Source organism: Oreochromis niloticus, linkage group LG23 (assembly GCF_001858045.2).
Source record: "Oreochromis niloticus isolate F11D_XX linkage group LG23, O_niloticus_UMD_NMBU, whole genome shotgun sequence".
NCBI classification, from domain to species: domain Eukaryota; kingdom Metazoa; phylum Chordata; class Actinopteri; order Cichliformes; family Cichlidae; genus Oreochromis; species Oreochromis niloticus.
In genome coordinates, this window is record NC_031986.2 from 22,399,832 (window position 1) to 22,416,475 (window position 16,644).

Sequence of the window (16,644 nt, forward strand, 5' to 3'; positions counted from 1 at the left end):
AGTCTTGACTAGGATCAAAATTTGATCCAAATAACCCGAAAGCATAGATCCGTCCTGCTTTATATCAACACTTCGAGGTTTTTGGTGTTTCTTGGCTCACTTTGGGCCCCTCAGTGCACACTGAGCATTGTTTAAACACTACATCCTACCTGAGGATTGTTGCTGACCATGTTTTTCCCTTTATAACCACAGTGTACTCATCCCCTGATGGCTGCTACCAGCAAGGATAACACACCAGGTCACAAAGCTCAGATCGTCTCAAACTGGTTTCTTGAACATGACAATGACTTTGCTGTGCCTTCTTGAATCAATGCCATAAAGGATTAAGGGAGTTTTTGGAGGCAAAAGGAAGTCTAACCAGGTACTAGCAAGATACACCAAACAAAGAGTCTAGAATTTAGGTAGTGGACTGTTTAACACAGGACTCCACACAAGTCCAAGTTCTAGAGGTCAAATTGGTTTAGGATTTGGTGACCATGAAAGCCATAGCATATGATTTCTATAATTTGAATGCTAAAACGTTTGCTGAGCCCCTTGGGCCCTATGGGTCAAAGACCTGTTATCCTAGAGGAGACTGCTTCAATGGAAAACAACAACGTTGGCATAGTGGCCCCACCGCATGTAAGGATTTCCCCTAGAACATCATTCTCTATAATATTATATTTCAGAAGCTTTTAGATGTTCCTCGGTGTAAAAAAGAGGCCACACCTTGAGAAAGTACACCAAGTAAGTGTCAATATAGTATATCATAACTAACTAGGATGAATGGCAAACATGTTGAAGGGCAGACACGGTGAAACAAGTGTGATAGAGTGAAGTCTGAATTACTGCCTCGCGGTAAATTAATGGCATAGGACCGCACTCTCAGACAGAGAGGCGGGCGATCAGAAGAGCTCTGAATAATGACACGGTGAAGCCGTAATCTCTGACTAACACTCCGATCTCAGCGGGTTAGAGCAAGGACATAAAATGAGAAAAATCCCTCCAAGGCCGAAGAGGTTATGACGTAAAAGAGCAAGGAGGAAGGTTCATCAAAGAAACGAACAGCGCCACTCTGAGCCGAGTGACCTTTGCTCCCCTTAAGCGTGGCCTCGTTTTGACTTGAGGCCATGTTCGGATGCACGTATATGCATACAGTAAGAGGCAGCAGACGTAGTCTCAGGATGTACGCTTTGAGAATAGCTGAGCTGCAGAACAACTGAACGCTTTCATTTTCAGCTGAAAGCCTTTGGTGGAAGAAGTCTCTTTTCTCGCCTGTCTCATCTCACTTTATATTTTCCTCTCTCCTCTGTTTCCCGGCTGTGCTGAACCGAAGTCACATCCTCGCTGCCATTCTTTAAAAAAAAAAAAAGTGAGAGTTTGGAAATGAGTCCCGGTTAAAAAAGCTGTATCTCTGTTTTCTCTCTGTCTCTCCTTGCTGGTGTTTGCCAGAGATAAGCTCAGTAAAGAGTGTCTCCGTCTGCATGTCGACATAGAGTATACACCTCAGTGACCGTGTCATTCATCTCCCTTTATTGCTGAAGACTGTGTGCGTGTCCAAGAATGTGTGTTTGTATCCCTAACTTGTGATGGATTCAGTCCTCTTGGGGGAACTTTAGAGAGAGTTTAAAGCGTTAGCTGTGTGTGACGTTTTCGTGGCTTCGTGGATAGACACCCGCCAGTCGCGGCGCTCTCAGCTGCAGACCTGGCATCGCGCCCTGTGTTTTGCAGCGCTAGCCGGCAGATTGATCCGGCTTTAATGAAGAGTCCTTCAGCCTAGGTGACATCATTAGCTGCTTGTGGGCCACTGCGGGCCACTTGGCACGGCTCCTCGCTTCACTTCTGGGAAAATAGGTCATTGTGAGTGACAGACAGACAACGTCCAAGGGAGCTGGCCAGCAAACTAGAAAGAGGGGTATGCCAGGCAGCAGCATGGTGATGCCCTTCAGACACCTGTGACTGTGGTCACAAAACATTCATCGCTCAGCTTAAAGTACTTCTAAAGAACCACCAACACTTTCAGAGAGAAGTTTTTACTAAGCACGAAAACGTCTGGGAACTTTCGAGACCTGATACTGCTTGTTAAGAATTTCAGCTGACAGTGATGATAGCGATGCCACTTCTTATCTATGACTAATATCTGCTTTGTCCTTCACCTGAGTTCCTTGGTCTTATAGTTATAAGTCAATCCAATGAGTGCATTCAAACAAATCTATACTATACTGCAAACTTGTTGAGAGCATGAAGGGACATTTCCAATATGTAATATCTGAAAGCTACATTTTATACATCTAACAGCAGTAGTTAAATAATATATACAGTGCATTGTTAATGTATGAGATGCTCTGATCAACCGGAAAAGTCAATGTAACTGAGTTCAGCCCTGCACAACTCCAGCATAATGTAAGCCCTGTGTTACAGGATGTGAAGCATTAACTAAAATAAGTACAAAAAACAGGCATCAGTGATACTGGACATGACACTGATGGAGGTGGAGGTGGGTTGCAAAGCGATTTGCAGATCCACAGCATATTGATGAGCTAAAGCATCATCAGCCGGCTGTATCAAGCCTGTCTAACACTGATCTTCCAGGGTTGAGGCTGAGCCTGACTTCATGGCCTGTATGACCTGATAATAAGATCTATTAAAATCTTCGTTCATACTCTCATCACATAATTTCTATTCGCCTTCCTCTGGATTAGACTGGGGTCGATTTGGGGGCAGCTGACCTCCGCATTGGCAGTAATTTAATACATGTGACCTCACATCAAAGCCAAGAAATCAAGACATTAAAGGCTTCAAGTATCTCCTTTATTTAAAACTGCATCTTGAAATTTGACATATTTTCACACAGGAAAGCTGCACAGTGACTGATAAAGCTCCACCTGTGTGGTGAGAAAAAAAAAGCATCAGGATGTATTTGTAAGTAAAAATTGGCCCCAATCTGCGATATCTGAGTGCACTGAACGGAGGCAGAGACTAAGTAAAAGTCAAGGAAATGTGCTTTAGAGCAAAGCTGCACCAGAGAAGGCTGCAGAGCCACATCATCCGTCTAACTGTCAGCATCTCACCAGGCTAAAATCACCACGCCTTCATGTCTGTCGCTGCCCTCTCTCCCTCACTCCCCTCCATTTCTGCCCTGTATCACCCCCCCCCTTCATAAACACACAAACACACACAATAGCTGCACGCTGTAATTTTCACACAGCAGCTGTTTTTGCGAGCCATAAAAGTGACATCCCTCTTGCTCTTCTCTTTCCTCTCTCCTTCTTTTCTTCTTTTTTTTACCTCTCCATCCCTCCGTGCCGTGGCCATCCATTCGTCCATATATACTTTATGTTCCTCCCAAGCTGCTGATTTTCCCTGTCCTAGCGTTTCCACGCTGCCTGCGGCTCAACGTGTTTGAGCCTGTGTGCTGCGCTCAGATGTGTGTATGTGCAGACGATGTGCCGATGCTGAACTTTGCATGAACCATTATGCATATGCTCCAAGTTTAGGGGCAGTATTTTAAGTTGCAGACTGACAAGCAAGAGGAACAGGAAGCAGCGCGACTTCACTGCTTATGGTTAAGAATAGAAAACACTTTCCATCTGGTTTTGTTTGGTGATCAACAAGTCAGAACTGGTAAACTGTACCGAGCTTTAGAAGGGTCCATGAGTAAGCTTTTAAAAATCCAGGTGGGATCTCACTGATTTCTTGTAACCAATAGGATTACTGCTTTACGACTGCCCCCCCTCCCGCTTCACTTTCAGTTAACAATTCCCCAGATGCCTAATTGTTTCTCTAATGATGCTGGGCCTAATGGGACTGTTTATGGTATTCATTTGATAGCTCTGGCCCAGTAATTAGACTGCACCTCACTTCATTAAACAGCAGGGAGGAGGGACTGGGCCTGGTGGCACATACAGTATGTGTGCATGCAGTAGAGAAAAAAGTGAATTTTAAAATACAGGCCGGATGACACACACACACACACACACACACACACACACACACACACACACACACACACACACACACACACATAGAAACACACACACATTCCAAAAGCAGCTGCAGACCCAGGAGATGACTGTGTTCAGCTGGAATGGCGATGCCACTTTGCATTCAGAGTGCCTCTCATTTGCCTGCAGTCTTTCACAGACGTTTCTTCCATTGTAATTCTTACCACTGCCTCTTATCATGAGTTCCATTGTACTGCGATGTGTTGTATTGTCTTGGCAAAGGACTTCAATCAATATCTATGGGTTCTCTTGAAGTGAATAAAATTTCAACCCTTTGCTTGTTAAATTATTGTAACTCCCACCAGATAAGAGATTCAGTGAGTCAGCTGCCTTGAATGCAAAAGCATTGTCTCTGAAAGGCATTATCCAACTTTTTAAGAGTTTGTTAAATTGGTTATCTTTTAAAATACATTTCATTCAGCACCTCTGCAGTCCAAAAAGGTGTGTGGGTGTGTGTGTGTGTGTGTGTGGGGTGGGGTGGGGGGGGGGGTGGGGGGGGGGGGTTGTTTTTTATCTGCAGTAGTTTAAATTTGGTTGCTCTGCTGGCATGGAGAGCACTGAAAAACACTGAGAGAGACCAGTGCAGAATGTAGCAAACATCAGTGACCGCTCGTACACTGACTCAGAAACAGCACGAAAAGGAGGAAGAGGGCTGGAGATGGGCTCCAAAGTAGCTTGCATATGTGCACCAACTATAGTTAGCTCATATAATGGTCCTTATATGCCATTTGCCAGCTGGATGTGTTGAAAAGCATCTACCGACCAATTAGGTGATGTGGGGTGGCAGTGAATCCAGTGGCTCAACCCAGAGCCTGATTCTGCCAGTGGCTTCTTCCTGTTAAAAGGGAGTTTTTCCTTCCCACTGTTGCCAATCGCTTGCTTGCTTGAGTCTGCCGACTCAAAAACTGCAGAGTTACAAACCTCCTCTGACCATCAGCACAAAAACTGTGCGCCCGGAGCTTCATGGCATGGGTTTCCATAGCTGAACAACTTCTGTAGGTGTAATATGCAGGTGATCCAGTGGTTTTCCACAGTTAGGGCTAGATTTACGAATGCGCAAACTGGGTTTTGGTGTTTTAAAAAAAAGCACTGAGAGAGTGCAGTGACAAAATTGTTGTAAGAGGTAGTTAACTCAGAGATTTTTGCAACTGACCATGTTCTATATACATTTGTGGGAGCACCTTAAAAATAACAAAGAGAATATTTAAATCAGACACGCAAATCGATTTACCAATATTTGCAACATGGAGTTTATGGCTAATTGCATCAATATTTAACACCAAAAACAAGCATGTCTATTGTACTTGATGTTGAAATGAACTGACTGTGTTTTCTAAATCTGGACTATAGTATATATTTGTGCCTCATAGATATGTAATATAGAATCATTTCACACAACAAATGAACTCTAATGAGTTCAGAAAACCTTTTCCGTCTGTGTGCACCGTGTGAACCTTAGATCTTGAACATAATCAAAACTGGGTTAAGTCTCCTGACTGGGATCTCTGTGTCCGACTTAAGATGCCGAAACACTCCAGCTCTTTCTTTGTGTCTCTAAAAATACATTCCAGTCTGTCTATATTTAGCCACTACCACTTTAACTATCCACATTTGTATACCATGATTTATGCATGGTTTAGCACAATGTTGAGTCAGTGAAGGTTTAAGAGGTTTATGCCTTTACGAATCTAAAAATCTTGATTTAGCACTGACCATAAATTAGTGAGTGTTTACGATGGAGAAAACAGAGAATGAGTGAGCAGAGACAGAGCCTGAGCGCTCTCATTGTAAAACATTCACCGTCTTTCTGCCTGTCTCTCTCCGTGGTCCTGAATCCCATCTGTTGCCCAATACAGAATGCTAAAACGCCCAGTCTTTCTCTCTTGCTCACCATCTATCCATTAAAGCAAACGAACCAGAGACAGTTTCACCCCCGTACCTTGAGGAAGGAGAGGTTGCGGTTTCGATCAATGCTGGTAATCTCCAGATTCCCCATGACGACTTCGCAGTTCTCGTAGAGCTTCTTCAGGGTGCGGTACTGCTGGTCCAGGTCAGACAGTGTGCTCAATTTGTTCTCTGTACCAGGACAAACTACACACAAAAACAGAAGAAGAAGAAAAAAAGGGTCATGTTTGAGACAATTTGTCTTACAGAGCATATTTAATATGCTGACAGATTCAAAAAGGGAGAAACGCAAACAGTGTAATTAATGATTTTCAGCCATTCATGACCACAGTAGTCATTATGCTTAAAGGCCAGCAGGCTAGCTAACTTGATTACATACATACACAACACTTAAAGGTCAGCACAACCAGTTAACCTAGATAACTTAAACAGCTTTTTCTTTTTTGCCCCTCTTGTAAAACTGAAGGAAAATCCCATATATCTGATCTCACTCTATTCTATAACTACAGCCACGGCTGCACATGGTGGAATTTGTAACTAAAGCACTCGTCTGCTGATGAATCGCTTCACTGGCGTGTGCTCCGAATGCGTTACAATGAAATCAAGACAAAGAAACATCCAGGAGCGGAGATCTGAGGACTAAAACCGTGTGAATACGAGAGCTCGACACAGTGAAAGAAAGTGAACGAGGGAGGGCTGAAGGACAGAGGGAACAGTGGGAGGGAATCGAGGATTGAGGGATTACATAAATTGCTGAAAGGGGAGTGCAGCAGACGTGACCCTCGACAATGAGGGAGACGCGAGAGTGAAGACTTGGGGAGGGACAAGTGGGGTTAGAGGGGTGGATATCATTTCTCTGAGGCACTGACCTACAGTCTAGGTCTGGCACCGGCACGCCGTTTAATCAAAGATATTCAAATTGCATTGGTTGACCTTTACAGAGGGTTTCACTTGGAGACTTTACTTGGCTGACGAGATTACAAGACTTTGAAGATATTATGGGGAGTAGACACGGCTCTGTTGGTGTGTGGGAACGCCGGGCAATTAGATAAGGGTCGGCTTTTCTCCCAGTTTTAGCTGCGTGCACAAAAACAACTATTTTTGTTCCCTACCTAACTGCAAACTCTATACTGTAGAAAGGCATGAAAAGCAAGGGAACTTTCTAAGAGTCAAGAGCAACACCATAAAGCCACAAAACCAGCCACGCATTTATTCATCAAAAGAAGAGTAAAATAAAGAGAAAAAAGGAAAATAATACCAAAAAAGTAAATAAAGTTAATTAAAACATTCTAGAAATATAGCAAAAGTAATAGAAATGGACATTAAATACAGAAAAAGTGCAACTTTTTAAACTTTTTGCAAGACGCAGTGAGGACAGATAATGCAAAAATGCAACTACACGAGGAAATTAAAACATCAGAAAATACACAAGAGACAAGACAAATAGACTACAATGATTTTATGAATGAATTATTACCTACATTCATATTTAATGCTATTTTGTGTTTGAATATTAATTTTTTTATGACTCATTTATTTTAAATCTTGACAGTTTTGGTCCCCCATATTCAACTCCTTTGCAGAAATAAGTAATGTAACTGGCCGTCTGCAGTGCTCATGATAAATGCAACACAATCGACTAATGCAGTGGCTACCACTGTAATTAGTTCCTCATATTTGCACCCATCAAGCCCTCTTTCCGTCCCTGCCAGCATTTCCACCAGTCACTCAAGCTCCCCAGTCTCAGTCCTGCGACCATCTGCTCCATTCAGCTGGCACGATCGCCATGTTACCGCAGGCGCGACCAGAGGTTTGTGTGTCGGTGTGTGCGTGCGTGGCACCAGAATGGAGTTTGGCTCAATGTAATTAAACTGCTCATTAAAGTTTGTCAGCAGTTCAACTTCGAATAGGTCTTACTTTAAAACAGAATAATCGCCTTTTTTTCAGATACAGCACCGACTGTTTAGGTGAGCAGAAGTGAAGGAAGTAGAGATTGAATGAGCCTATTGTGTCTTATGTAGAGCAAACATCAAAATTTCCCATGGACAAAGGCAAACTAGAGTGGTGAATATCATGGTAAAGGAAATGTTTCCCATGCCTTAATTCACTCACACCAGATCATATACATATTAAAAGTAAATATATGGTTTACTATGAACTTATTATGCATTATATATCCGATTAACGATGATATTTTTCATCAAACAATGAAACATGATGCCCTTACCAGGTCTTAAAATTTGGAAAATCCAACCCTCTAAGAATACCGCTAATGTCTTTTTTCCCTCAGCACTGTGCCAACACAATGCAGTTTTTATAGAGGTGCTCATACTTGCTGATGTTCAGATAATCAAGTGCATTTGATTACCTGTTTAATTCCACTGGAAGCAGGAAAGGTGGACTTTTTTTGTATTTACCTAATTTTAAGATCTGCTAAGATCTGCTTGCTGTTAGCCCCCCTGTCTCTGTCTTCACATCTCTGCTTTTTGGATATTTCCTGCTTTACTTTGAACGTTTGTCTTCCATCATGCCTTCTATTAGTTTTACTTCCTCCTTTGTGACTGTCCTGATTGTTTCCCCCTGTTTCTCATTCACAGTCAGCCCTCAGTGCATGAACGCTCGTCCTCCCCTCTGTCTTTGTCAGGGCGTCTGTGTATACTCCCTCATGTTCCTCGTTGGGTTGTTTCTTTTGGCTTCCTACTTACTCCCAGCTCTCTTGTTTTTGCTTCTTTTTAAAAAAATGTTCTTTGCATTTTTGGACTTTGATTAATTTGAACCGTTGAGCTGTTAAAGTTTAGTTTTACTGAAGCCTCTGAACGCCACCATTTGTGACACATAATTGTCTGACTGCTTCTCTTTGTGCTTCAGTGTGTTTAAATGACTTTTCATGTGTTTTGCATCCTTCTGGTACTTTGTATGTCCGTTCACTTTGGCTTCACTTATCTTGTTATGCACTTTGCATGATGTGTCTGATGGAAATTTGGATTTAATTAAAACTGTACCAATTAGACAGGAAAAAAACTGTGGTGAGTTGGGACTTGATTTTTGGTTTTTTGTGTTTGAAAAAGTTATATTTTTGCAGTTGGTGCTGTTGATCGGCCTTTAGATAACTTATTTTACCTCTACTATATAAATTATAATGCTGTCATTTAGTATCACCCACTTGCGTTTCTCCTCCTGCTTGCATATTTTTTAAAGCCAAAGTTCACATTTTCACACTCAATAGCAAGAAATTCAGGAAAAGAGAACAACAACAAAAAAAGACAGAAAAAAAAGACAAAGGGCTATTGCATAGTTGAACTTGGCCTCATACTGAACAACATTGAGAGCTCATAAACTCCCATATTGCTTTATGGATCGTTGGCTCTGCAAAGATGAGCGCACTTTCTCTCCTCTGTGATCCACCATATTGCTGTGGGTACAGGATGCATGGGGCCGAATGGCAGTGAGGGGACCTGAACTATGGTGATAAATGAGATTTGCTGACCACACACACACACACACACACACACACACACAGATTAGTTATTAGATGAAATGATTTAAGAGTGGCTACAAACTCAAAGGAAGTCTGTGCGAGGCTCTAAAATTGGTCTGATCGATAAACGCGCGTGTGTGTTTGTGTGTGTCCGTGTGAGTGAGAGGATATATTTTTTCTGTGTGTAGAGATGAAAGGTTAGCGAGGCTTCTGTAATAATCTGTTATTGAAACCTAGTTGTGTGTGTGTGTGTGTGTGTGTGTGTGTGTGAGTGTGTGTGAGTGAGAGAGAGAGAGTTTGTGTGGTGATAAAAGATCAGAGGGGAGAGGTGAAAAGTGAGGCGAAAACAACTCTCAAAAGCCAATATCAACCAGCTGTGCACACACACACACACACACACACACACACACACACACACACACACACACACACACACACACACACAAACAGAATAAGAGAGAAACAGCATTCATTCAGAGTGAGTAAGCAAGGTTAAACCAAGCAAAGGAACAAAACTGAAAGAAAGAGAGACACAATCTTTTATTTGTGAGAACGAGAACGACGTCCCCGAGCATTAACATTCACACCGACGCGCTCTACTGTAAATGCTCTCTTCTCTGGGCTGGTTTCAAAAGTGTCCGAATCCATCTGCTCTACATCTCTCTCTCTCTCTTTCCCCCTTCTTAATTTCTTTTTTCTCTGCCCCCTAGCCATCCATTTCTTTGTTTCTACCCTCTCTATTGTTCTCTCTCTCTCTCCCACAACCATCGATGGGAGATGTAAGTATTGAGCTGCAGCTCTTTTCCCCGTTAAACCATCAGGTGACACGAGGCCGTGTCCACTTGACGGCTCAGGTGTGTGCGTTTGTATCTCAGTGTGTACAGTCTAGGAGCTGATATATGCCAGGCAGGACAATGGGTTGAATATACAACGGTGTTTTTTTGCAGAAACACAGGCCAGGCAGAGGGGTGCATTACATAAACTACTTTACATTTACAACACAGAGAAACAGCTCAGCTTATTCAAACGGAAACTCAAAACATGGAATAGAACCTTTAAATGCCAGTGCACTTCTTTCAGCGTACCGTGCCTCTTACTCTATGGCTGAACCCCGGTGACCCTGAATTGGACTAAGGGGAAAAAGTTGGATGGATGGAGGATCATGCAGTTTTTCTTGCACAGGTAGCAACTAGTAATTTCTGGAACTGTGAAATCCTGTCATCCATCTACTGTATTCATTCATGCATCCATCCATGACTTAAAAATAAAGCCCAATAAATTCTGTATTCAAATTAGGATTTTGGTTTAAATTTTGTACTGAATATTGTTGTTTCAGGGTATCCTGTATCCTGGCCATCACAGACCCTTTTCATGTCAAATTTGATACACATGCAAGAATATAGCTTGTGTTTTCTTTTTCTTTTCTGTAATTGGTTCACCAACACTAACCCCAAAACTCCCAGTAAAACTGGTCCTTTAAACACTTTCAAACAAAGTTGATTTGTGTGCAAATTTTGCAATCGGGACTCTACAGTGAGTGACAATCTCTTGATAAATGTTATTGGTCAGTCACTACTTTCCAAAACGCATATTTTGCATAAACTGAGTTGATTAAATGGATAAAGGTTAGCTAAATCTCACGGCCACAGTTAAAAAGACTGCCTGTTCACAGAAAACAGTCTGTAAACAGCAGGCTCTCAAGTCAAAGTCACATGCTTTGTTGACCAAACCATCAACTCCTCCTCACGAGGCCTGGCAGAGCTACAGCAGCGTCACACTGTTTTGCTCCTTCCAGACACAGTCATTATTCATCCGGCCACGCCAGCTCCTTGTCAGGCAAAAGGTAAACATAGGTGGTTTGGTGCACTTAAACAAAGAACTGGCACATTTATCAGCAGCAAGAGTGAAGAAAGGAAAAAAATGGGCAGAAGCCACAGGAAAGAAAAGAGGAAACAAAAACGGACAGGACGGTGAATGAAGCAGAGAAACGAGACTACACGTTGAACAAGTGCAGAAATGAGACAAATAGTAAAAAGAAAAGAGAGAGCGAGCTACTGGGAAGACTTTTTCATAGTAAAATTATCACACCCTCAGCAGTAAAACAGACTGCAATGACTCATCGCTTTACTAGAAGTGATGTTCTCAGTTACACTGATGACGTTTCCAGCTTTGTAACTGGAAGGAATGAGTGATATTGATGGCGGCTAATAAAAAACAAGGAAGATGGAGATTTCATTGTATTTATGCGCAGTGCTGTACACAGTCTTTAGCAGATTCTGAAAGTGGAGATTAATGGGGAGAAGGTACAAGTAGAGACATGCGAGTGTATGCACAGTGATTTTGACACATTTCTGACCCATGCATGAAGTAAAAGACGAAAGCACTTTCACATTGAAATACTGAGCTGTGCTTGTTCTCATTTCGCACTCCATCTCTTCCTTACAATCCTTTCCTTCTCTCTGCGTCTGCTCTCTTATCATGTTTCTGTCCTCCTGTTGCAGGTTTAGGCTGTCTCATATTTCCAAAGTTCTCCTCTCTCCTTCCCTTACCACTCTCAGATACTGTAAAGAGACTGAACAGTAAGCAGCGAGGCCGTTATCAGTTATTCAAAATTGCACCTGATAATGTAGTGGATCATTTTTCTGTAAATCCCGCTCGGTTTGGGAGGGGCTCTGTCACGACTAAATACAAACAGTTATGTCTGAGAGAACAGCTGAAGTAAGAAGTGCTTTTTTGTAGCTGTGAACAACATAACCTGTCGGAGTTAGAGGCAGATATAATTGCATCACCCACTGGTCTGGTAACGCTCATTTTCTAGTTAAACATTTATGCTTTTAAGGTCTTGGTGTCGTGAAACCGGACATTGAAAGCAAAAAGAGGCTTGAACTGTAAAACTGTAACCAAATAGCCTTCTAGAGCCATGTCAGTGATTTAAAACAACTTTATAATAAAGATGTTTTAAATTGTGACCTCCTTAGCCACATCGATTGTTACAATGTTAACATATAGTTTTATTTTTGCTGATTTTGTTGACAGGACACAGACCGAAAAAACAGGACTGTTACCCAGTAGGCTAATAACTTTACTATGAGCTGTAATGTGACGTTACATTATAATAATTTATGTTACATCACTGTATATAATGCTAGTCCAAAGTCAAGAGTGCTGTGACCCGATCTTCACTCTAAATCTTGCCTCTAATCAAAATACAGGAGAAATTGATGGGTTTCCTTAAAAAACAACAACAGGTTTTTGGTTATAAATTATTAAAGCTACCCAGTCATATGCATAGCGTTAAGGCCAATGTGCAACCCACAGCCCACCAGGGCTGGCCCACACTTTGGGAATCGCGCCTTTAGAGTAGCAGCACAGTTGTTTTCACAGTGGCGATGCCAGCTCAAAAAGACAAACTAAAAAGTAAGCAAGTAAAAAAGTTGCTACTTGCTACATGTTTTTTATCAACGATTAGGGCTGGAGCGGCAGCTGCAGTCCATTATCCACGTGTAGCGTTCTGGAAGAACTAGCCTCGCTACACATGCTACCTGTGGTACCTACAGTACTAAAACAAAAGTAAGTACAGTCGCGTTTTTATAATTTTTGTATTGAAATCTATAGTAGGTATGACATCGCTATGTGCAGCATTCACAGTTTTTGCAGTTTTTTACTCTAAATGTTTGTGCATTTTTGAAAAATGAAAATCATGTTGTATTCAGTAATACTTGAAACTACTAATTGAGACAGTAAATACAGTAAGAATGTGGACGACTGTGGATGTAGATCACTAGGATGTAAGGTAGTTTTAGACGTCTATGTATTCTGCCAATTGTTTTGTAACAGGAGACGTCACCCCCTGCTGGCCATTAGAATGAATGCAGGTTTGAGACACTATAGCATTAGCTTCATGTTCAGGCAAATGCTAACTCCCTGTTTGTCTGTACTTTCATTTTTAATTTTGTATTGTTGACTTTTGTAATTAATTTGTTTTTAAATATTATATATATGCTGTTATTTATTTCATTGCATTTTTAATCATTGTATTTACTTTTATAATTATGTCACACTAATAAACATTATTAAATTTATTAGTAACTATAAGCATTAGCGCTTAAGGTATGAGCAAGTGGTTAATTCATCATTCATATAGCATTACTCCTTACTATGTCATTCACAAACACAGATTATTATGACTATGAGTATGATTATTACTAATAGTGATGTAGTAGCAGCGATAGCTGAACATGGTGTAACAGACAGATGAACATATCTGTATTTATAAATGGCATATTAAGGAGGAGTAATGGTATATAAATGCTGAACTAAGCACTTGCTAATATCTTAGTAATGCTTAATAGTGTGACATTATTATAAAGTGCTACCACTTTTATTTATATTCATATTTATTTAATGAATTATTCTATTTCACAGACTGTATTGTGTTACTTGTTATTCCATCTTTTTCCTCTGATCGTTAAGGTGCATGTATGAAGGGTGCTATGTAAGTTAAAATGGATATGTGTCCCAAAAGTCTGACTTCTTTTCTTTTTTCATCTATGGTAGAAAATTGAGATTAAGAACTACGAGAATACTGCATAAATCTTTAAACAGCAGAAAAGGCTCCTGCTTGTGGAGCTGTGATGGTGGACTGAGTGGGTGGTGAGGCAGCAGCAAGGGTCAGCAGACCAGCATGAACATGACATGACAGGTTAAAGAGGGCAGGTTTGGTGCTCGGGCACGGGGTCACAGCTCTTTTCAAAGGATGGTTTTGGAGCTGCTTTAGCTCACAGTTAGCTACACCCACATCACCAAGGACATCTGCTACACAAACTGCAAGAAAAACATCTCAAGTTTCCTTCTGAAAAACAGTGTGCACGGGGCAAAAGTTTGCAGCAGTTGGTTTTAGCAGCACGAGGGCCAAACATCCACTTCCATCCTGGATTTCTTAGACTTTTTAAAAAATGTTATCAGAGGATGGCAAGCAAGACATCTCACAACGATGAAACGCAAATCTAAAGCCCACAGTAATGTGTCGTCAACCGAAACTGACAGCCTCGCACAGCATGTTTGTTATCCAGTGAGAATGTGATGACATGAGTGCTGGAAAAGTAACGCGATTCTTGCGAATCGTGGAAAACTTCGAGTTATTCACCTCTCACGTATTTGTTTTGGTTCGAAGCTTCAAAGCAACGGCACAAACCCCTGAACTTTCTTAACCGAGGTCACAGTCAAACATGGCGTACGGTCTTAGCAGTGTGATCCCTTATGCATGTCAGGGGAATGGCTCTCAGTTTGTGAGAATTTATGCTGCTTTATTTGTGCCGCTTTAGGACAGTCTGATCAATAAAGGTCAAAGAAAACAATTTTCCCAAGTTTGAAAACCAATAACTGCACTTTTAAAGCAGAAAAAAAGTTTTTTTTTCTTCTTTACTACACAAGTGTTTAGCCCTGAAGAGGAAAATATGACCTGACACTCGGAAAATCATTTGGTGCTCTCTCAGTCACCTTTGCAATCATTTCAAATTCATTGTTCGGAATTATTGATTAGACCGGTCTGCACCAGAGAAATAACAGAGGGGAGCTATTAAAGAAATGGACCTTTCTTTTTAAAGTAAAAATGAGAGAATGATGCCAGTGGATGTATGGTCATATCCTGCATGCTGATCTTTTAAGGTTTTTTTTAGATTTAGGAGGTCTTTGTTCATTTAAGATCTTGTCAATCAAAACATTACATCATAAGGTCATCTACAGGCAGCTCCACCCACCTGCTGTTCAAACCTTTAGTTTACGAGGGGCAGCCAATCGCAAGCAAATGAAATTAAAGGGAAAGGAACTTAAAGAATTGACTGAGTATAGGCCTAGTACATGTTAAAGAAGGATTTTTAAGTTTGTCTCTTGCAAAGCTACTCATCTGGACACTATATTGCCACAAATATTCATTCAGGTGTTCCAATCACTTTCATGGCCACAGATGTATAAAATCAAGGACCCAGGCCTGCAGACCGCTACAAACATTTGTGAAAGAATGGGTTGCTCTCTTGAGCTCAGTGAATTCCAGCATGGTACCATGATAGGATGCCACCTGTGAAACAAGTACAGTCGTGACATTTTTCCGCTACTAAATATTCCACAATCAACTGTTGGAATTATACCAAAGTGGAAGCGACTGGGAACGACAGCAGCTCAACCAGAAAGTGGAATCACAGAGCAAGGTCAGCAGATGCTGAGGATTGTAGCATGCAGATGTATCCAACTTTCTGCAGAGTCAATTACTGCAGACCTCCAAACTTCATGTGGCCTTCAGATTATTTCAAGAACAGTGCATAGAGAGCTTCATGGAACTGAGCAGCTCCATCCAAGCCTTAGATCACCAAGCACAATGCAAAGTGTTGAATGCAGTGGTGTAAAGCACTTCACTGGACTCAAGAGAACTCATCTCCACTGCTCTAAAGTGACGAATCAAGTGTCTCCATCTGGCATCCGTCTGGGTTTGGTTGTTGCCAGGTGAACGGTACTTGTCTGACTGCACTGTGCTAAGTGTAAAGTTTGGTTGAGGGAGGATTATGGTGTTGCGTTGTTTTTTTAGGAGTTTTGCTTGGCCCTTAGTTCCTATAACAAGAAATCTTAATGCTTCAGAATACCAAGACATTTTGGACAACTTCATGTTCCCAACTTTGTGGGAACAGTTTGAGGATGGTCCCTTCCTGTTCCAACATGGCTGTGCACCAGTGCACAAAGCAAGTTCCATAAAGATATGGAGGAGGTTTGGTGTGGAAGAACTTGACAGGCCTGCACAGAGTCCTGACCTCATCCTGAAAATACACCACTGGGATGAATTAGAGCAGAGACTGTGAGCCAGGATTTCTCATCCAACATCAAATGTGCTTCTGGAAGAATGGTCAAAAATTTCCACAAACCATCCTAAACCTGTGGAAAGCCTTCCCAGAAGACCTGAAGCTGTTATAGCTGCAAAGGGTGGGCCGACACTATATTAAATCCTTCTTTCAAGAGAAGCTATCACCGCTCCCACACACCTGGCTTCAAACATCCCGGGAAGAGTGGACCACATCAGTGGAAGACAATTCATCACTGCTTCCAATACTATCATCATCATCACTATCACCATTATCATCATTTTCTTCTTCCATGCTAGTCAGAAGCTACACAGCCTTGAGGTGATGCTGACGAAGCAGCCACACAGCTTACAGGCTCAGGTCACACATGGGCTTAGTGTATATAAAATGAAGGGTTTCATCCCAAATGAGACTCAGAGGAAAAAAAACA

General features: G+C 41.6%; 1 protein-coding gene across 5 annotated transcripts in view; it reads right to left on the minus strand.

The window, feature by feature from the left end:
• The window catches only part of si:ch73-383l1.1 (receptor tyrosine-protein kinase erbB-4), a 354,983-nt gene that overhangs the window by 170,142 nt on the left and 168,197 nt on the right, over positions 1-16,644 (minus strand). For all 5 annotated transcript variants that reach the window (XM_019351950.2, XM_019351949.2, XM_013276352.3 and 2 more), the window contains exon 2: positions 5,923-6,074. In XM_019351950.2, the coding sequence (XP_019207495.1) occupies positions 5,923-6,074 (152 nt within the window). The remainder of the gene's footprint in view (positions 1-5,922; positions 6,075-16,644) is intronic.